This window comes from Elephantulus edwardii, unplaced genomic scaffold (assembly GCF_000299155.1).
Source record: "Elephantulus edwardii isolate Elephantulus edwardi_28Jun2011 unplaced genomic scaffold, EleEdw1.0 scaffold00178, whole genome shotgun sequence".
Lineage (NCBI taxonomy): Eukaryota > Metazoa > Chordata > Mammalia > Macroscelidea > Macroscelididae > Elephantulus > Elephantulus edwardii.
The window spans coordinates 2,097,769-2,120,011 of NW_006399928.1; the positions used below are offsets into that span (position 1 = coordinate 2,097,769).

Consider the following 22,243-nt stretch of genomic DNA (forward strand, 5'->3'; position numbering starts at 1 on the left):
CATAACAACAACAACCTTGTTATAGGTAAAGTCAACTTCAAAGCTTACCGAAGATTTGATTCTTATTTTCTGTACATCCTAAGAGATCTTATTCCATTTCCAACCCTGCCTCCTTTCTTGAACTCTGAATGTGTTTGATCTAGAGACTCTTTGATATCAACCCTTGAACAGACCTTTCAGTGGTAAATTTCAACCCTCCCCCTACCTTTTAGCCAACCCATCTTCTTCCGTCTTAGTAGATGGCCACTCCATCTAGTTGTTGAGGTCAGAAAGTCTTTAAATTTATCCTCGCTCTGTTTCAAGTCCTTGTGTACAAATAATTATCACTTTTTGTTTTATATTTTAAAAATTTAATATCTTACCAACTTTTACTGTTGGAGATCGATCGAACATGCAATCAAGATGCATTGATAGTAATAGATGACTGGAATGCAAACGTTGAGAACAAAAAAGAATAGTTGGAAAACATGGACTTGGTGACAGAAATGAAGCTGGAGATAGAATGATTGAATTTTGCACAATCAATGACTTATTCATTGCAAATACATTTTATAAGAAACAAACACCGGTTATGCACATGGATTTCACCTGATGGTATGCATAGGAATCAGATCGATTACATCTGTGGAAAGAACTGCTGGAAAAGCTCAGTATCAGCTCTGAAAACTAGGCCAGTAACTGATTGTGGAACAGACCACCAACTACTCATATGCAAGGTCAAGCTGAAGCTGAGGAAAATTGAACCGAATCCACGGGAACCAAAATATTACTTTGAGTTCATCCCACCTGAATTTCAGAACCATCTCAGGAACACGTTTGAGGCCTTGAACACCAATGAGCAAAGACCTAATGAGTTGTGGGAGTATGTCAAATGCATCACCCAGGAAGAGTGCAAACAAACGGTCATTACAAAGACAGAAAAGAAAAAAAAAAGACAAAAATGGATGTCAGAAGAAACTCTGAAGATTACACTGGAATGCAGAGAAGCCAAAGCACAAGGAAGAATTCAAGTTACTAAAGAGCTGAACAGAAGATTCCAAAAGGCAGCACGGGATGATAAAGTTAAATATTAAAATGAAACGTGCAAGGAGCTGGAGTAGGAAAATCAAAAGGGATGAACTCGTTCAGCATTTCTTAAGCTCAAGGAACTGAAGAACAAATTCAAACCTCAAGTTGCTATAATCAAGGATTCTTTAGACAGAATATTAAATGATCCAGAAAGTATTAAAAGAAGATGGACAGAATATAATGAGTCACTGTATCAAAAGGAATTGACCGACACAGAAGAATTTAATGAAATAACATATGAGCAAAGCCTATGGTGATGAAGGAAGAAGCTCAAGCTGCTTTGAAGGAAATAGCAAAAAATAAGGCCCCAGGAATAGATGGTATACCAGTTGACGTATTTCAGCTAACAGATGCTGCCCTGGATGTGCTCACTAAGTTGTGCCACAAAATCTGGAGAACAACCACTTGGCCAACTGACTAGAAGAGATCTATATTTGTTCCCATTCCAACAGAGTGTGGAAACTACAAAACAATATAATTGATTTCACATGCAAGCAAGATTCTACTGAAGATTATCCACAAATGACTGGAGCAGCAGAGAACTGCCAGAAGACCAGGCTGGGTTTAGAAAGGGTCGTCGTTAGTGCAACAATGAATGAGTGGAAGCCCAAAATCTCTGTAAATGTTTATGAAAATTAATAAAATATAATTATAGAAAAGAAAAAAAAGAAAGGGTCGTCGTACTAGGCATATTGTCGCTGATGTTAGATGGATCTTGCCTGAAAGCAGGGAATACCAGAAGAATGTCTATCTGTGTTTCATTGATTATGCAAAGGCATTTGACTGTGTGGATCATAACAAACTGTGGCTGACTCTGAAAAGAATGGGAATCCCAAAACGCTTGATCCTTCTAATGCAAAACTTATACTTGGACTAAGAGGCAGTCATCAGAACAGAGCAGGGAAACATTGCATGGTTCAAAATTGGGAGAGCTGTACACCAGGGATGTGTCCTGTCTCCATACCTTTTCAACCTGTATGCAGAACAGATTATTCAAGAGGCTGGGCTCTATGAGGACAAGTGTGGTGTCAGGATTAGTGGAAGATCTATTAACAATTTGAGTTAAGCAGATGACACAACCATGCATGCTGAAACTGAGGAGGACCTGAAATGCTTGATGCAGAGGGTCAAGGACTGCAGCCTTAAGTATGGACTGAGGCTCAATGTCAAGAAGACAAAGATTCTTACCACTGGACCAATTGACAGCATCAAGATAGGTGGTGAGGAGATTGAGATTGGTAACAATTTTAGCCTGCTTGGATCCACGGTCAACACTCTTGGCACCCGTAGCCAGGAAATCAAAAAACGTATTGCGATGGGAAGTTCTGCTGTTATGGACCTCTCTAGGGTACTGAAGAACAATGGTGTCACTCTGGAGACTAAGGTACGTCTGATACAGACTATGATCTTTGCAATCACTTGTTACGTATCAGAGAGTTGGACAATGACTAGGGAGGGTAGAAGGAGAATTGATGCCTTTGAGTCATGTCGCTGGAGAAGAGTATTGAATGTACCATGGACTGCCAAGAAAACAAACAGATTCATCCTAGAGACAGTTAAACCAGGTTGCTTCTTGGAGGCAAGGATTCTGAGGCTTTGCCTGACATACTTTGGGCATGTTGCAAGGAGGGACCAGTTCTTGGAGAGGACCATCATGCTTGGAAGGGTAGATGGACACAGTGCAAGAGGAAGACCTTCGATGAGATGTGTTGATTCAGTGACTGGGGTAATGAAGTAGGTGTGTCAGAGATGACAAGGTTGGCACAGTATAGAGCAGGTTTCAGGGCTATTATACATAGGGTCACTATGAGTCACAAGTGACTTGACAGCACATAACAACAAGGCACTTCCATCTTTAAAGGTATAGGAGTAGTTTCTCAGGCTAAGTTTTCTTTTTCTGGCTTCAAAATGTATTTCTCAGCTTCTGCTTGTCCCTTTCTTGTAATCTGAGGAACCTTCTTGGTGGCAAGCTCTGGGTTGTAGAATCTTTATTCCTGCTAGGGTGGAAATCAACATACCTGGCAATTTGAAAAGGTAAAAAAACCTTATTGTGATCTTACTTTTAAGGAATACCTCTTGGTTTTTGAGTATATAAATAATGCTTTTTTATGGAACAGATACAAGCAAAAGAAGGAGATGGAAAGTAGATTGTCTGCACTGAAATCGGCTGTGGAAAGTGGTCAAGCAGATGATGAGCATGTTCGTGAATATTATCTTATTCACCTTCGGAGGTGGATTGGTATCAGCTTGGAAGAGATTGAGAGTATTGACCAAGAGATAAAGATCCTTAGAGAAAAGGAGTCCTCAAAAGAGGTAAGCCTTATTACTGTCCATATAGCTTAAAAAACTATTATCAGAAGATTTGAATATTCTACCGAAAAATAATAAAATAAAAATTATTTAAGCTAATTCTTGTTATTACTAAAACTAGTAGAAGAAAGCTGAATGTCCTGTAGAATAGTTTTCTCTTTAATTTTTAATAGTATTCTCCAGTCTTTCTAATATGTAATTTATTTCTTTCATTTCTATTTTTGTGACATACCACACAGAAGGAGACTTCTTTGAAATAAAAATTAGTTTTGGCTGTGAGAAGTCATGATTTATGGTTGACAGGGAAACCAGTCAGGGGGAAAAAAAAATAAAAATCAAAAGGGAAGAGAAATAGAATGAGAAAGAAGAAAAAAAACTGTAGAAAGGATGGAAGAGACTAGAAAGGAGGAGGAAAAACAAAGCTAGGAGTATGTTTAAGTTGGGGAAGGAATCAGAATTGAACTTTACACAGTGATCTTTAACACTTTTAGATTGCCCAAGTATGAGACACAGCAGGGACATTTCCAAGTAACAAATTATTGTGTATATTGGTAAAGAAACCTGGTGTAATACAGTTTTGATTGTCTTTGAATATCATTACCTGGTTCCCAGGTTTGGAACTGTGGCTTCAGAAAAATAGGCTGTACAGCCACTTGTTCTTCAGTTTAGCAGACATTGTAAATTGAACTTAACCTATCAGCTAATCAGAGGCATTTAAATCTTAAATATCTTATTGTACTAATGAGACTAGTTCAGGAGCTCTTGCTTTGAGGTTGTATCAGTCTAGTTCCTCTACATTAAGGGATCAAATAATAAAGAATTAGTATTCTACTGCCATAAGACCCTTGAGCATATCTGAAGTGTTTTCTAGCATTTTGAGGTTGGAATCTTCTGGATCCTTCCCTCCCCCCCCCTTCAGATTTTTATTTTTAATGCTCTCTTTTGTGGTATTCGGATTTGCTTTGTAAATTATGGAACTAGAACCCAGTAAACACTTGTTTCTTTGACCATAGGTTATTTTAGTATGCTTCTAGAAAGCTAGTGCTCCCTAAAATATTTCTGTACACTTATATGAAAGCCACTAGCTTTCTTTCCCCTTTTTATAGGAAAGCCACTAACTTTCTCTTTACACTTAAGAATGTTTTCGTTCTGAAACATCCTGGAAGTTCATCACATTCAGTTGTTCCCGCTGAAAGTCAGGTTGAAGAAAGGGTTTCAAATTCAGCTCAAAGAATTTCAATGTGAAATCCACAGAAGGCTGTGGAAACTCCTTCTTTGGCAGTATCCTAAAGCCAAGTAATTTTTAACCTGTGGTGAGAGAGTTATAAACTTTCTTTTTATAGCAGGACTTCTCAAGAGAGTTAAGCAACCTTAAAACCATGCTACTGTTTCTTAGAGATTGATAAATAATGAATGAATGAAAATTGAATTGAGAGTTTGAGTTCTTGAAGAGCTTGATTTCCTGCACAGTTGAATGAACAAAATGGCAAATGTACCTCTGATCATTTCTTTTTTAGGCATCAACTTCTCACTCATCTAATCAAGACAGGCCACCCATGAAACCCTTCATTCTCACTCGGGATGTGGCCCAAGCCAAGTAGGTAGTACTTAAAAGTAGGTTGCCTTTGCAGGCTTTATGCTTTTATAGTTTAATTACTTTGTATTAATAACAGGCAAAATGGGTATTATTGAAAGATCATGGTTTCACTTATGCAGGCTATTTTCATCAAAGAAATTCTTTTCTCTAATACTTTCTCTTTCTTTATCAGACATTTCCCTCTCAAACTCAAGCTTATAAATAGGCCCAAAAAGAAACAAAAATTAATGAAAATGGAAGGAAGATTCTTATAGGGAAATCTGTACATTTTCCCTGTGTTATTGCCATCCTCCTAAGGGCATATTTTCCTATCTAGAATATAATTCTGAGCTCTTAAAATGTGTTTCCACAAAATAGCAGGAGACTTTCCTTCCCCTCTGTACCTATCAGACCCAGCAACCATAATACCCCTTCAGCAGTGTCATCACTGCTCTGTGGGGCATTGACTCTGATTGCTTATTGGGATATAATCTTGAACTGTTTATTTTCTTCTTAAAGCTCCCGACTTTATCTTTGGATGCCATTTCTTACATATCCTTACAGAAACTTGTACAATACCTCAGGAGATAGCTGGGTAAGGAATTGAGGATAAAACAAACCTAGACATTGTCACTAAAAAGAAGAGGCATTTTAATAGTGTTATTTAAGTTTGGTTTTCTAAATGTAATATATTTCTTCTAGGGTCTTTGGAGCTGGTTATCCAAGCCTGGCAACTATGACAGTGAATGACTGGTATGATCAGCATCAGAAATATGGCACATTACCAGATCAGGGAATAACCAGGACAACATCAGGTATGAAGTGGTAGTAGAAAATTAGTTTTGTTTCTGGTCTTCTACTCCATAGCAATTAAATATATACCTAGTAGTAATGTCCTTTTTGGATCAGGACTAATCTGAGCAAAAACTGTAAATTTTTTTGGTAGGCAGTATTGACTTTATTATTAAAATATATAACCGAAATTTCTGAAAATACAGGATAGTGGTAGCATAGCTTTTGGTTACCAAAATAATTCCCATGAAAACAGAGCAACCAGATAACCAAAAATCTATGAACAGTAGTCCCATTTTTGTTAATGGTAGAGTAGCTTGTAATCAGACCAATTCTTCTAGCAAGTACCAATTACAAACTAAAAAATGTATTTTAAAAAACCCCAAAACTGTCTAAAAGGCATTAGAGGGAGCTCTGGTGGCTTAGTGGCAAGAAGCTGCATTTTAATCCTGAAGACATGCAGTTCAAGGCCATCATCTTCTCTGCGAGAGAAGGATGGGCAATCTCCTCCTGTGCGATTAACTGCCTCTGAAAACCCACCAGAGGGTCAGTTATGAGTCATTTTCAACTCTGTGTTACACAACAACAAAGGTACTAGAGAGTTACCAGAAACAGGTATAAATGAGAGAGCAATCAATGCTTAGAAGACAAGAATGACACTTAAATGTCTCAAGATCAAGGGCTTTGACTTATTATATAATTGGTGTCCAATCTAATATTTGAGACAGATACAAACAGTAGTCATCAGAAAGATAAAAATAGTATGATTTAGTAGAAAAGCAAGGATTTTGGAATCAAACAGTTATGGTTGACCAATCCAATTCCTACTACCTAATAAACTCATTGTTGTCAAGTTAGAACCACCTAACAGCTAACCCTCCAATGGGATTCCAAGGCTACAAATTGCATAGGAGGAGATTGTCCAACTTTCTTCTAAGGATCCGCTGGTAGATTTAAATCCCCCAGAGAGGCTTGGCCTATAGGATAATAGTCAGCTCCCTACAGACTATGTGACCAAAGCTCTGCCACTTTTAAGCCTAAATTTTCTTATCATATATGCAATTTTAATGTTCCTAAAGCAGGGTGAAGAAATGGGCTGTAAGAATTGACTTCTCCAAAATTACATAGCTAGAAAGTGTCCAGGCTAGGATTTAAGTTCAGGTCTTCAAATTTCCAGTTTCTGGTGGCCTATTGATAAGGCAGGCAGTTCAAATCCACCAGATCCTCCGTGAAAGAAAGATGGGCTGTTTCCTCCCTTGCTATTTACTGCCTCTGAAAACCAGCTGGAGGGTCAACTATGGGTTGGTTCCAACTTGACAGCACATAACAGCAACAGTGTTGTTTCTACTGTAAAATGGAGACAAAGAATGATAATTTGAAAGGATTTTCCCTTTTTGGCAGTTTTTCACTTCAATTGCTATTATATGGTATAGCTGGAACTTGTAGGCTTCTCAGTTAAAGAATTTTAAGAACTGAGTTCAAGAGACTATAGTTGCTAAAAAGAACGGATAGCCTAGAAAGGAAAAAAGCACAGAGGATCAATCTTAATTCTAATGTAGAGGAAGTCAAGACGATTTCACTATAAAGTGAATTGTTTAAGACTTCGGAATAAAAGTAATTTATAAGGCAACCTTCAAGAAAATTCTATACCTATCCAGTCTGTATGCTTAGCAAATTATTTGAGAAGCTGGATTCTTGTGAAGAGGAATATAGCATCAAGATCGGAGGGTGACTAATCAACCTGCGTTACGCAGATGACCTTGCTTGCTGAAAATGAGGAGGACTTGCAGCACTTGATGCAGAAGATGAAGGAATGCAGCCTTCAATATGGATTGCATCTCAATGTCAAGAAAGAAAAAGATTCTTACCGCTAGATCGATAAGCAACTATCATGATGCATGAGGAAGAGATTGAAACTGTCAGCTTCGACAAAGAAGATTAATCAGAACAGGCTTTGACAAGCACTGTGGCATTTGGACAAGAACAAACTGGGAGGAGGGTAGAGAGAATAGTGCAACAATGAATGAGTGGAAGCCCAAAATCTCTGGAAATGTTTATGAAAATTAATAAAATATAATTATAGAAAAAAAAAAGAAAATAAACAGTTGAAACCATCAAAAAAAAAAAAAAAAGATTATGTCAGCTTCATCTTACTTAGATCCACAACTCACATCCTTTGTACCAGCAATCAGGAAATAAGGAGAGACACTGCACTGGGAAAGTCTTCACTTAGAGACCTCTCCAAATTATTGATGAGAAATGATGTCAGTTTGAGAACTAAATTATGTCTGATTCAGGCCATGGTCTTTCTGAACACTTGCTATGCATCTCAAAGCTGGACAGTGAATGAGTCTAACAGAAGAAGGGTAGAGGGTCGACTAAGGAGAAGAAGACCTTCAGCCAGGTGGATTGACATGGTGACAGCCACAATGGGCTCTGGTGTGTCAGGAAGTGTGAGGATGGAACAGGATAGGACAGGGTTCAGATCCATAGTTCATAGAATCCCTGTGAGGTGTACTTGACTCACTGGCACCTAACAACAACTACTCATAAAAATATGAAAAATCCATAAAGACTTATTACTCACCGAAACAGCAGCAGTAGAACAGCCATAAGCAAAATTAATTGGTATTGAAAAACTGATAGAATTTTTTAAAAAATTAGCAATACCACAAATAAGAGTGTAGCATAGAGGGGGCAGAAAGAAATCTTCACAGGCAGAGAAGCAGGCACAAAGGGCCTTGAACATCCCCGCCCATACTACAGGTAAACGTGAAGACCCCAAGGCTGTGTTGAAATCGTTCACAGAACGCATAGAGGGGGCAGAAAGAAGAAGAATAAAACCATAGCTATTGATAATTACACTGAAGGTGAATGGATTAAGTTCACCAATCAAGAGAAAAAGAGTGGCAGAATGAATAAGAAAACAAGACCTATCAAGATTCTTGTATAAGAGGCACATACTAGACAAAAGGACAAAGATAGATTAAAAATCAAACAGTAGGAAAAGAATGTCAAGCACACAGCAATCAAAGAGCAAAAGTGACAATATAATTTCTGATAAAATACACTTCAAGGTGAAAAACTAGCATAAGAGGTAAGAAAACACATTATATAATGGTCAAAGGGTCAGTTGAACAAGAGGACATAGGCACAAGGACAAAGGCAGACTAAAAATCAAAGCATAGGTGAAAGTATGTCAAGGAAACAGCAGTCAAAAAGGGCAGGAGGGGTAATACTGATTTCTGGTAAAATACAATTTAAGGCAAAACCACACTTGAGCCATTAATTTGTACATGCAAAACCTATACTTAGACCAAGAAGCTGTTGTGTGATCATAGCAAGGGAACACTACATGGTTGGAAATTAAGTAAAGTTTGCATCAGGTTTATATCCTTTCTCCATACCTAGTCTGTATGCTGAGCAAATTATTCGAGAAACTGGACTATATGAAGAAAATGTGGCCTCAGTGTTGGAGGAAGATTCATCAATAACTTTTACTGTGAAGATGGCACAACCTTGCTTTCCTAAAGTGAAGAGGACTTGAAACTCTTGGTGCAGAAGATCAAAGACTACAGCCTTTAATATGGATTGTATCTCAATGTCAAGGAAACAAAAAACACTGGATCAATAGACAATATCTTGATAGATGGAGAAAATATTTAAACTATCAACAACTTCATCTTATTTGGTTCCACAGTCGTTAACATTTGAAATCAGGAGTTCAGGAGACATATTGCACTTTGAAAGTCTGCAGTCAGGAACCTCTCCAAATTATTGAGGAGCATTGATGTTATTTTGAGGACTAAGGTATATCCAATTCAGACCATGATCTTTTCAATCACTTACTGGGAGCTGGACAGTGAATAAAAGTGACAAACAAAAAATTGATGTCTTTGAACTGTGGTGGTGTTGTGAAAAGAATAAACAGGTCTTGTAGAAGGTAAAGCCAAAGTGCTCCTTGAAGACAAGGATAATGAAGCTTTGTCTCACATTCTTTGCATTTGTTGCTAAGATAGGTTATTCCTTGGAGAAAGACATGCTTGGAAAAATTTAAGGGACAGTGAAGGAAGAGGAAGACTCTCAAATCAGGTGGACTGACACAGGTGACTGCAGCAGTGGGCTTAAGTGTTTCAGAAATCTTGAAGTTGGCACAGGATAGGAAAAGGTTCAGATCTGTTCTTCATAGAGTTGATATAGTCATACTTGACTCATTGACACCTAACAACAATAAGACAAAAACCAGCATAAGAGAAAATGAAATGGTCAAAGAGGCAATTGCTGAAGAGGATTTAGCATGTCCTAGACACAAGGACAAAGAAAAATCAAAAGATAGGAAAAAGTATATCAAATAAGCAGTAATAAAGGAGTGGTAATATTAATTTCTGACAAAATATATTTCAAGATAAAAACCAACATAAGAGACAAAAAAAGGCATTATATAATGGTCAAAAAGTCAGTTGAACAAGAGAACATAACTTTAAGTATTACATACACACCCAGTGACAGAGTAACAAGATAGACCTTTGGAACTTTAAAGATCAAACTCTAACAGATTTGAAGAGAGAAATTAACAACTCCACAATAATAGTAGGTAACTTCAATAAACTAGATTAAGAACAGAACAAATAGAAAGAAATTCAGTGGTGCAGAAGAACTAAGCTAAATTTACCAAATGGTTCTTGTAGACATATTTAGGGCTCCACTCAACATAGAACACAATATACATTCTTCTCTAGTGCAAGTGGAACATTTTTCAGAATAAACAATATGTCAGGTCACAAAGAAAGCCTCAATAAATTAAAAAGCATCTAAATATTCTAAAACAACTAAGATAACTATACTATAAGTTTAGAAACCAACACTAGGGAGAGTAAAGAAGAAAAAAAATCAAATAAATACACAGAAACACAATAATACCTTCCATGAACACTATTTGGCTAATTGAAGAAATTTTAAAATATTTTTTGAGCAGATGAGAATAAAACTACAACATAGAAAAACCTTAAGAACACAGCAAAAGTGGTACTAAGATGCCAATTTATAGCAATAAACACATCAAAAATGGAAGAACCAAAATCAGGACCTTAACCCAACAATTAGTAAAAGAACAACAAGCAAGGCCTATACCGTTCAGAAGTAAGGTGAATGAATAACTTCTTTTACAGTGATTATTGTCATGTGTTACAGAGTCGAAACTGACCCATAGTTGACCTTCCAGTGGGTTTTCAGAGGCAGTAAATTGCACAGGAGAAGATTGTACATCTTTGTCCCATGGAGCAGCTGGTGAATTTGAACTGTGTGCCTTTGATTTGGCAGCACAACTCGTTACTACTAAGCCACCATTGCTCCCTTTACAATGATTAGTACTAGAATAATTCTTGTACTGTGAAGGTTAAAAAATTTCCAAATGTCTAATTTCTCCAAGTAGCTGTACCACTCCGTCTTCTTTTAGATCAGTTATTTCTCCTCTCCTCAGCCCTTAGACTCATGACTGTGTTTTTTTGATTCTGTAATTTGTGAGAAGGGAGTAACTAAAAAACTTCAGGGAAATGGCTGAGGCTATTCCAGATGCCATAGGCCAGTATGCATGGACTCAGTGGCTGGTGAACAACAAGCTGAGGCTGTTGATGATTGTTTATTGGCTGTCATTTATCAGAACACCTAGATCAAATTATATTAAGTGTCCTAAGCAAACAAGTTTTAGCCTGGAGGAACATTCCTCTATATAGGATCACAAGGAAACGCGAGGATTAAAGACTTGTTGGTTGCCGTCAAGTCGAGCACAACTCATAGCGACCCTGTGAAAAGGCCTGAAGCCATTCTATAACTATCCTCATTTATCAATGTTCAGAGTTTCCAGACGCATGTTGTTTAGGAAGTGGATGCCACTCCTGCTTCCAAACCTGTCTTAAACTGGACGTTCCACCAAACACTGGTCAGCATGGGTAACCATTAGGCATTTGACATCTCAGTGGCACAAAGTTCAGCATCACAGCAGCCTAGGTTACCTCAGTACAGCATATTGACAGGAGAGTGCTATATCACTTAAAAGAATGTTCCTCCAAAATATATTAACAACTGACTTTTATTTATTTTTTTTTCCGAATTAACAAAGTTTATTTCGAGTTCGAACCCGGGCTCCCACATGCTGACACAGCAGCATCCAGCTGAGAGCCCCGAATTAACAACCGACTTTTAAATACAAAGGCCCTCCCTAAGGTCTTGTTGATTCTAAACAAGAGGCTTAAATTAAAAACAAAAACAAAAACCAATATAGTATGATATTGTTACATGCTGTTGAGTTGCCTGCAATGTATAGCGACCTTTGTACAGCACCTCTGAAAATTTCCTATTCTGAGCCAGTGTCACTAATTCTGACATACCAAAACCTATTGCCTCAGATACTGTATCAATCCATCTCATCCGAGGTCTTCCTCTCCTGCACTGTCCCTCCTCCCTTCCGAGCATGACGTCTTTTTTCAAGGACTGGTCTCTCCTGGCCACATGCCCAAAGTATGTGAAACAGAGCTTCAGAATCTTAGCCTTCAAAAAAGAGACTTGATTTCACTCTCTCCAACACAGACCAGTTTATTTCCTTGGTAGTCCATGGTATGTTCAATACTTCTCCAGCACCACAGCTCGAAGGCATCTATTCTTCTTCTGTCATCCTTAGTCATTGTCCAGCTCTCTGAAACATAACAAGTAATTGAGAAGGCCAGGGCCTGGATTAGGCACACCTTTGTCTCTAGACTGACATCGTTGCTTTTCAGCACTCTGGAGAGGTCCATGACAGCAGATTTTCCCAATGCAATTAGTCTTTCGTTTTCTTGACTGCTGGCGCTTTAAGAGTGTTTATTGTGGGGCCGAGCAAGCTGTAATTGCTAACAAACTCAATCTCTTCTCCATCTATAATAGTGCCGCTAATTGGCCCAGTGGTGAGAATCTTTGTCTTGATGTTGAGCTTTAATCCATATTGAAGACTACATACAGTCTTTGACCTTCTGCAGCAAGCATTTCAGGTCTTCTTCAGTTTCAGCAAGCAAGGTGTGTCATCTGCATGTCATAGGTTGTTGCTGAGTCTTCCTCCAATCTTGCTGTCACATTCCTCCTCATAAAGCCCTGCTTCCCGAGTGCTCTGTTCTGCATACAGATTGAAAAGTTATGGGGACAGGACGCATCCCTGACACGCTCCTTTCCTGATTTTGAACCATGCAGGACTGCTTCTTGGTCCAGTTATAGGTTTTGCAAAAGCACAATCAAGTATTCTGGGATTAAAGATCTACTGTATCTTAATCCTACATCCTGTTGGTATTTGAATCCAAGCCTTGAGTTGCTGTACCTGAAGGATTCGGTAGACAAAACCTTGAATGATGAAGAAGCACCAAAGGAAGATGACTGCAGAGTCACTGAACCAAAAAGAACTGGTCAACACTGACATACTTCAGGTCATTTCTAGAGTGAATGGTACTGAAGGAAGAAGTTTAAGCTGCACTGAAGGCATGCAATAAATGAGGCTCCAAGAATTGACAAAATTCCAATTGACAGGTTTCACTAAGTAGGTGCAGACTTGATGGGCTCACAGGTCTATGCCAAGAAATTTGAAGACCTGGCCATCTGACTGAAAGGTGGTGAAATGTGGAAATTATCAAATTATATCATTAATATCACATAAGTAAAATCTTTGCTGAAGATTATTCAAAAGTAGGTAGAACAACATATCAACAAAAGGGGCTTCCAGCAATTAAAGCTGAATTCAGAAAAGGCTGTGAGCACCAGGGACAAAATTACTAATATCAGATGGATCCTGGCCAAAAGCAGAGAATACCAGAAAGATGATTACTTGTGCTTTATTGACTATGTAAAAACATTTGACTGCATGGGTCTTAACAAATGATAAATAATGTTGAGAGAATAGGAATCCCTGAACTCTTAATTATGCTCTAGTGAAACCTACACATAAACCAAGAAGTCATTGTCAGAACAAAACGAGGGAACACTGCATGGTTTAAAATCAAGAAAGTTGTGCTTCAGGATTGTATTCTTTCTCCACACCTATTCAACCTGAACAGGTATGCTGAACCAGTCATTCAAAAAGTTGAACTACTTGAAGAAGAATGTGGCATCAGGATTGGAGAAAGACTCTTCAGCATTCTCTGTTATGTACATGACAAAACATTACTTGCAGAAAGTTACGTACTGCAGATGTAGTAAGAATTACATCTAAACATCAAAAGAACTAAAAGCCCCACCATTGGATCAATGAGCAGCATCATGATAGATGGAGAAAAGATTGAAGCTGTCAATTGATAATTTACAAACTGTGGTTTAGAACTTGCTGTTTTGTTTAAAAGGGTAAATGATTGCTATAATTTTGTATTGATTATGGTTTCTTTAAAAAAATGTTGTTGTTGTTGTTGTTATGTGCCGATGAATTGCCTACAACTCATAGCAACCCTGTCTACAACAGCCCTAAACCCTGCTCTATCCTGTGACAAACATATTGTCTCTGATAAACCTACCTTCATTACCCCAGTCACTGAATCAATCCATCTCATTGAGAGTCTTCCTCTCTTCTGCTATTCCTCTACCCTCCCAAGCATGGTGTCCCTCTCCAAGGACTGATCTCACCTTGCAACATGTCCAAAGTATGTCAGAAGAAACTTCAGAATCCTTCCTCCAAGGAGCAACGTGGCTTCACCCTCTCCAGGATGAACTTGTTTGTTCTCCCTGGTATATTCAGTGCTTTTCTCCAGCACCACAGCTCAAAGGCATCAATTCTCCTCATCCCTAGCCATTGTCCAGCTTTCTGACGCATAGCAAGTAATTGCAAAGATCATGGCCTGGATGAGGCGCACTTTAGTCTCAAGACTGACATTCTTACTCTTCAGTATGTTGGAGAGGTCTCTGACATCAGACTTTGCTAGTGCAATTTGTCTTTTAATTTTCTGGCTGCTGGTACCAAGAGTGTTGTAGAGCCAAACAAACTGAAGCTGTTGACGATCTCAATCTCTTCACCATCCATTATGATGCTGCCAGTCAGCCCAGTGGTGAGACTTTGTTTTCTTGATACTGATTTTCAATCCATATTGAAAGCCTCAGTCCTTGACCTTTGCAACAAGAGCTTCAGGTCCTCCTCAGTTTCAGCAAGCAGGGTTGTGTCATCTACATAAAGCAGATTGTTGATGCCATATTTCTCCTAATAGAGCCCAGCCTCCGAGATAATCTATTCTGCAAATAGATTGAAAAGATAAGGAGATAGGACACATCCTTGGCACACATCCTTCCCAATTTTGAACCATGGAGTGTTTCCTTCCTCTGTTCTGATGACTGCCTCCTGATCCAAGTATAGGTTTCACATAAGTATGATCAAGTGTTCTGGGATTCCCATTCTTCTCAAAGTCAGCCACAACTTTGCATAGTCAATGAAACACAGATAGACATTCCTCTGATATTTTTTGCTTTCAGCCAAGGTCAATCTGACATTAAGTATACTATCCCTAGTGCCAGGGCCTCTTCTAAATCCAGCCTGCACTTCAGGCAGTTCTCTGTTGATGTGCTGTTCCAGTTGTTTTAGTATAATCTTCAGACTCTTGCTTGCATGTAATATCAATGAAATTGTTCATTAATTTTGATAATTATTACAATGAAATGTGCAAGGAGCTGGAGTCAGAAAATTAAAAGGGACAAACTTACTCTGCATTTCTTAAGCTGAAGGAACTGAAGAACAAATTCAAGCATCGAGTTGCAGTACTTAAGTATGCTTTGGGCGGAATATTAAATGATTCAGAAAGTATTAAAAGAAGATGGAAAGAGTATACAGAGTCATTGTACCAAAAGGAATTGGTGAACACAGAAGAATTTCATAAAACAACGTGTGAGCAAGAGCCTGTGGTGATGAAGGAAGAAGTTCAAGCTGCTTTGAAGGAATTAGCAAAAAACTAAGGCCCTGGGAATATATGGTATACCAATTGACATATTTCAACTAACAGATGCTGCCCTGGATGTGTTCACCAAGTTGTGCCAAGAAATCTAGAGGACAACCACCTGGCCAACTTACTGGAAGAGATCTATATTTGTTCCCACTCCAAAGAAAGGTGATCTGACAAAGTGTGGAAATTATCGAACAATATCGTTAATATCACATGCAAGCAAAATTCTGCTGAAGATTATCCAAAAACAACTGGGAAAAATATGTTAATGAATGTTGTTATGTACTGTCGAGTCACCTGCAACTCATAGTGACCCTATGTACAACAGCCCTAAGCCCTGCCCTATCCTTTGACAATCTCACTTGTCTCTGACACACCTATGCTCAATTCCCCAGTCACTGAATCAGTCCATCTCATCGAGGGTCTTCCTGTCTTGCACTGTCTCTTTCCCCTCCCAGACATGATGTCCTTCTCCAAAGCCTGGTCCCTCCTTGCAACATATCCAAAGTATGTCAGAGAAAGCTTCAGAACCCTTGCCTCCAAGGAGAAGCCTAACTTCACCCTCTCCAGGACAAACCTGTTTGTTTTCTTAACAGTCCATGGTATATCCAGTACTATTCTCCAACACCACAGCTCAAAGGCATCAGTTCTCCATCTGTCATCCCGAGTCATTGTCCAGCTCTTTGATGCATAGCAAGTGATTGCAAAGACCATGGCATGTATCAGGCTCACCTTAGTCTCCTTATTGAAAACGTTGCTCTTCAGCACTTTAGAGAGGTCTCTAACTGCAGACTCTCCCATCTCAATACATCTTTTAATTTCCTGGCTGCTGGTTCCAGGAGTGTTGACTGTGTGTACACCCATGTTTATTGCAGCTTTGTTCACAATAGCAAGGAGTTGGAAACAATCTAAGTGCCCATTAACAAACGAATGGATAGAGAAGCTGTGGTATATTCACACAATGGAATACTACACTGCATTGAAAAACAAAGAACTCATGAAATATTATTCAAAATGGGTGACCCTTGAGGACATTATGCAGAGTGAAATATCTCAGTCACAAATGGACAAATACTGCATAGTGCCACTGTTGTAAAACAGGACTGACATCGGGCTTGGGGAGAGACTGAGAAAGATGGGATAAATAATGTATACTGCATTGAAACAGATGAGGGTGAAAACTGTTTAAAAGGGATATGTGATTAGTTATTATTGTCATGACAGGAGTCCAGAATAAAGGCAGCATAGTGGAGTAGACCTGGGGGGATGGATGAAACAATGAAAGACTTTTTCTTTTACTTTTCAAAGAGTGTACTTGGGGGCGGGGAAGGGTGGGCAGGGCGAAAAGTGCAACAATGAATGAATGGAAATTTAAAAAAAACCCCACAATTAAAGGCAGACCTGATGGTCATGGAGTAGAGACACCCTCCCCCCCTCCCCCAAAAATAAGAGTATTGACTGTGGAGCCATGCAAAGTAAAGCTGTGAACAATCTCAGTCTCTTCATCATCCATCATGATGTTGCCAATCAGCCCAGTGGTGAGAATCTTTTTTTTCTTGATATTGAGCCTCATTCCATACAGAAGACTGCAGTCCCTGACCTTCCACAGCAGGTGCTTCAGGTCCTCCTCAGTTTTGGCAAGCTGGGTTGTATCATCTGTATAAAGCAGATAATTGATGAGTCTTCCTCCGATCGTGATGCCACATTTCCCCTCATAGAGCCCAGCATCCCAGATAATCTGTTCTGCATAATGATTGAAAAGGTATGGAGATAGGATACAGCCCTGACATACACCCTTCCCTATTTTGAACCATGCAGTGTCTACTTGCTCTGTTCTGACGACTGCCTCCTGGTCCAAGTATAGGTTTCACATTAGCACGATCAAGTGTTCTGTGATTCCCATTCTTCTCAGACACAGCCACAGTTTGTTGGGATCCACACAGTCAAATGCCTTTGCAAAGTCAATGAAACACAGATAGACATTCCTCTGGTATTCCCTCCTTTGAGCCAAGATCCATCTAACATTAGCTACAATATCCCTAGTACCACAACCCCATGTAAACCCAGCCTGCACTTTTGATAGTTCTTTGTTGATGTGCTGTTCCAGTCATTTTTGGATAATCTGCAGCAGAATCTTGCTTGCATGTGATAGTAATGATATTGTGCGATAATTTCCACACTCTGTTTTACCACCTTTCTTTGGAATGGGAACAAATATAGATCTCTTCCAGTCAGTTGACCAATTGGTGGTTCTCCAGATTTCTTAATATTTAAAAAGAAAAAAAAAGATTGAAGCTGTCAACAATTTTATTTTACTTGGTTCCACAATCAACACCTGTAATAACAGTAGTCAGGAAATATAAGAATGTATTGCAGTGGGAAATTCTGCTCTTAAGGACCTCTCCAAAGCTCTAAAGAATAGGGATATCAATTTAAAGTTTATGATGCACCTTACCCAAGCCATGATATCCATTGCTTCCTATGCATCTGAAAGTTAGATAGTGAATGAACATGACAGAGGAAGAATCAGTGCCTTAGAATTATGGAGTTGGCAAAGAAGATTGAATATCTTATGGACTGCCAAAGGAACAACAAGTCTGTCTTGGAGGAAATGCAACCAGGTTGTCCTTTTTAGGAAAGGATGGTGAAACATTATCTCATGTGTTTTGGGCATGTTGTCAGGAGGGACCATTCTTTGGGAAAAAACATCATACTGGGTAAGACGGAAGATCAGAGAAAAAGAGGAAGACCCCCAACAAGATGGATTGACACAGTGACTTTAACAGTGGGCTCAAGCATATCAGAGATGATGAGGATGGGGCAACGTTCAGATCTTTTCATAGGGTAGTTATGAATATAATCAAGTGGGTGGCACATAACAGTAAGAATCCTACTTCCAAATACAAGAAATCACTTGCTCCAGAATGATGAAGGCTAGGGTTGGTGAATGGAGGGCTATGGCTAGCGGAGCCATAGTTTATTATACTACAAAAGGAAATAAAAATAAGGTGGTAGGGGAAGATAAAAAATAAAGAGGATAGGAAAAATTACTAGGGCAACAGAGATTAGTGGATGAATGGGTAGGGTGATATGATCAATTTTAATTAATATTATAAAGTAAAACATATGAATGATTGAAATCCAGTTAAAAAATAAAATAGAAAAATAATAGAGAAAATAAAAAGACTAAAGTTGGTTCTTCAAAAGGATTAATAAAATTCTCAAGCCCTTGACAATCTAATGTAGATAGATAAGGTACAATAACATGAATAAAGAATAAAATGGATGATGTTACAACAGAACCAATGAAAATGAAAAAAAGATATAACAATAATATGGATAACTATAACAAACATGAATGTCTAGTGGAAATTGACCAATTTTGATAAATTCATTGCCTACCTAAGCTTTCACAGAGAGAGATAGAACATTTGAAATGAAGAAATTGAGTAAGTCATGAAAACTCTTTGAGTCAAAATTAAGTACTGAAGATTGCTACATCAATGCATTCTGTTAGACATTCAGAGAAGAGCTGATAGCAGATTCACTCGTGGTGATTGTTGCTATGTACTGTTGAGTCAGAATCGACTCAAAACTAACCCTCCAGTGGATTTTCAGAGGCAGTTAATTACATAGGAGGAAATTGTCCATCTTTCTCATGTGTAACAGGTGGCAAATTTGAACTGTGTGCCTTTGGGTTGGTAGTACAACACAAAAACGTGTATACTCCCGAACTTATTCTATGAAGTAAACATAGTCCTTATACCAAAGCCAGGCCAAGACACCACTAAAAAAGATTAAGTATAGACCAATATTCCTCATGAGCATACATGCAAAAATCCTCAACAGAATCTAAGTCAATAGAATACATCATCAAAACATTCATTTACTGTAATCAAGTTGGATTCATACCAGGCATGGTTCATCTCTAGAAAAACAATACACCACATTATCATCCCAATTGATTCAGAAAAGGTATTTGACTACATCACCCTCTCCTGATAAACAAAACAAAAAACACTCAACAAAATAGGAATAGAGGGACATCACCCTTTCCTGATAAAAAATATGCAACCGAATAGGAATATAGGAGAAATTATTTGACATAATTAAAAGTGTGTATACAAAACTAATGGCCAGCATTATCTCAGCAGAGACAGAATGAAGACATTTCCCTTGGAAATGGAATCCAGACAAAGTTATCCTTTATCATCACTCCTGTCTAACAGTTTCATCTTACTTGGATTCACAATCAGCATCTCTGATACCAGCAATCTAAAAATCAAAAGACAAATCATGTTGGGAAAATCTGTTGTCAGAGACCTCTCCAGAGTACTAAAGAACAATGATGTCAGTTTAAAGACTAAGGTACTTTTGATCCAAGCCATACATCTGAAAGTTAGATAATGACTAAGGATGACAGAAGAAAACTTGATGCCTTTGAATTGTAGTTTTAGAGCAGAGTACTGAATATCTGTCTGGGAGAAAGTGAAACCAGGGTATTTGTTGGATGCTAAGTTTGTGAAATGTCTTCTTATGTACTTTGGACATGTTGTTAGGAGGGACCAGTATTTGGAGAATGAGATCATGCTTGGAAAGGTGGAGGGTCAGTAAAACAGAAGACCCTAAGCAAGATGAATTGATATAGTGACTATAACAGTGGGTTCAAATATGTCAGAGATGATGAGGATGGCAAGGCATAGGATAGGGTTCAGGTCCATTGTTCATAGGGTCACTGTGATTTGTAGTCAACTTAGTGGCACATAATAACAACAACAACAACAATTCAATATTGTGTTGGAAGTCCTAGCCAGAGCAATAAGGCAAGGCAAGGACATGAAAGACAACTCTCCAGATTGGCAACAAGAAAGTAAAACTATCTCTATTTGCAAATAGTATGATCATATATAGATAAAAGAATAAACAAATATGTCTTGAAGAGGGTGCAGCCAGAGTCCTCTTTGAAGGGAAGAATGGTGAGGCTTTGTCTCACATACTTTGGGCATGTTACTAGGAAGGGCTATTCCTTGGAGAACGACATGATCCTGGAAGGGTGAAGGGTTGGCAAAGGAGAGGAAGATGCTCGACCAGGTCGATTGATGCAGTGACTGCCTCAGTGAGCTCTTGTGTGTCAGGAAGTGTGAGGATGGCACAGGATAGAACAGGGTTCAGATCTTTTGTTCATAGGGTCTATGAGTTGTACGTGACATGATGGCACATAACAATTACAACATATAGAGAAAATCTGTAAGATTCAGCATTAAAATGAATTAAATCTAATTGTCTAATTCTGCAAAGTGGCAGGGTAAAAGATCAATATAAAAAATAAAGTAGTAGTTGATGTTGTTATGTGTCATCGAGTCGCTTGCAATTCATAGCAACCCTTTGTACAAGAGCCCTAAACCCTGCTCTAACCTGTGCCAACCTCGCCATCTCCAACACACTCATTCCCACCACCCCAATCACAGAATCAATCCATCTCATCGAGGGTCTTCCTCTCCTACGCTGTCCCTCTACTCTCCCAAACATGTCCCTCTCCAAGCAGACGAAGCTTCAGAATCCTTGACTCCAAGGAGCATTCCGGTTTCTCCCTCTGCAGGACAAACCTGTTTGTTGTCCTAGCAGTCCATGGTATATTCAACACTCTTCTCCAGCACCACAGCTCAAAGGCATCAATTCTCTATCATCCCTAGTCACTGTCCAACACTCCGATGCATACCACGTAACTGCGAAGAACATAGCCTGGATTAGGCACACCTTAGTCTCCAGCCTGACGTCGTTGCTCTTTAGTTCTCTTGAAAGGTGCCTCACAGCAGACTTTGCCAGTGCAATTTGTCTCTTGATTTCCTGGCTGCTGGTACCAAGAGTGTTGACTGTGGAGCCAAGCAAACTAAAACTGTTAACTATCTCAATCTCTTCACCATCCATACTGATGCTGCCAATTGGCCCAGTGGTGAGAATCTTTGTCTTCTTGATGTTGAGCTTCAATCTGTATTGAAGGTTGCAGTCATTGACCTTCTGCAGCAAGTGCTTCACGTCCTCCTCAGTTTCAGCAAGCAGGATTGTGTCCTCTGCACAAAGTAAGTTGTTGATAACTCTTCCACCAATTCTGATGCCACATCCCTCCTCGAACAGCCCAGCGTCTCAGATGATCTGTTCTGCATACAGATTGAAAAGGTATGGAGACAAAATACATCCCTGATGGACCCCCTTCTTGATTTTGAACCACGTAGTGTCTCCTTCCTCTGTTCTGACGACTGCCTCTTGGTCCAAGTATAGGTTTCACATAAGCACAGTCATAGGTTCTGGGATTCCCATTCTTCTCAGAGTCAGCCATAGCTTCTTGTGATCCACACAGTCAAAAGCCTTTTCATAGTCAATGAAGCACAGATAGACATTCCTCTGGTATTCTCTGCTTTCTGCCAACATTCATCTAACATTAGCTGTAATATCCCTAGTACCACGACCTGTTCTAAATCCAGCCTGCGCATTTGGCAGTTCTCTGCTGACATATTGCTCCAATCGTTTTTGGATAATTTTCAGCAGAATCTTCCTTGAAGGTAAT

The 22,243-nt window shown here is 38.9% G+C and overlaps 1 protein-coding gene across 1 annotated transcript in view; it reads left to right on the plus strand.

The window, feature by feature from the left end:
• Positions 1-22,243, plus strand: part of IGBP1 (immunoglobulin (CD79A) binding protein 1) — a 64,677-nt gene that overhangs the window by 33,530 nt on the left and 8,904 nt on the right. Inside the window, exons 3-6 of the mRNA XM_006895959.1 lie at positions 3,186-3,381; positions 4,896-4,975; positions 5,657-5,769; positions 13,497-13,511. Of these exons, the coding sequence (XP_006896021.1) occupies positions 3,186-3,381; positions 4,896-4,975; positions 5,657-5,769; positions 13,497-13,511 (404 nt within the window). The remainder of the gene's footprint in view (positions 1-3,185; positions 3,382-4,895; positions 4,976-5,656; positions 5,770-13,496; positions 13,512-22,243) is intronic.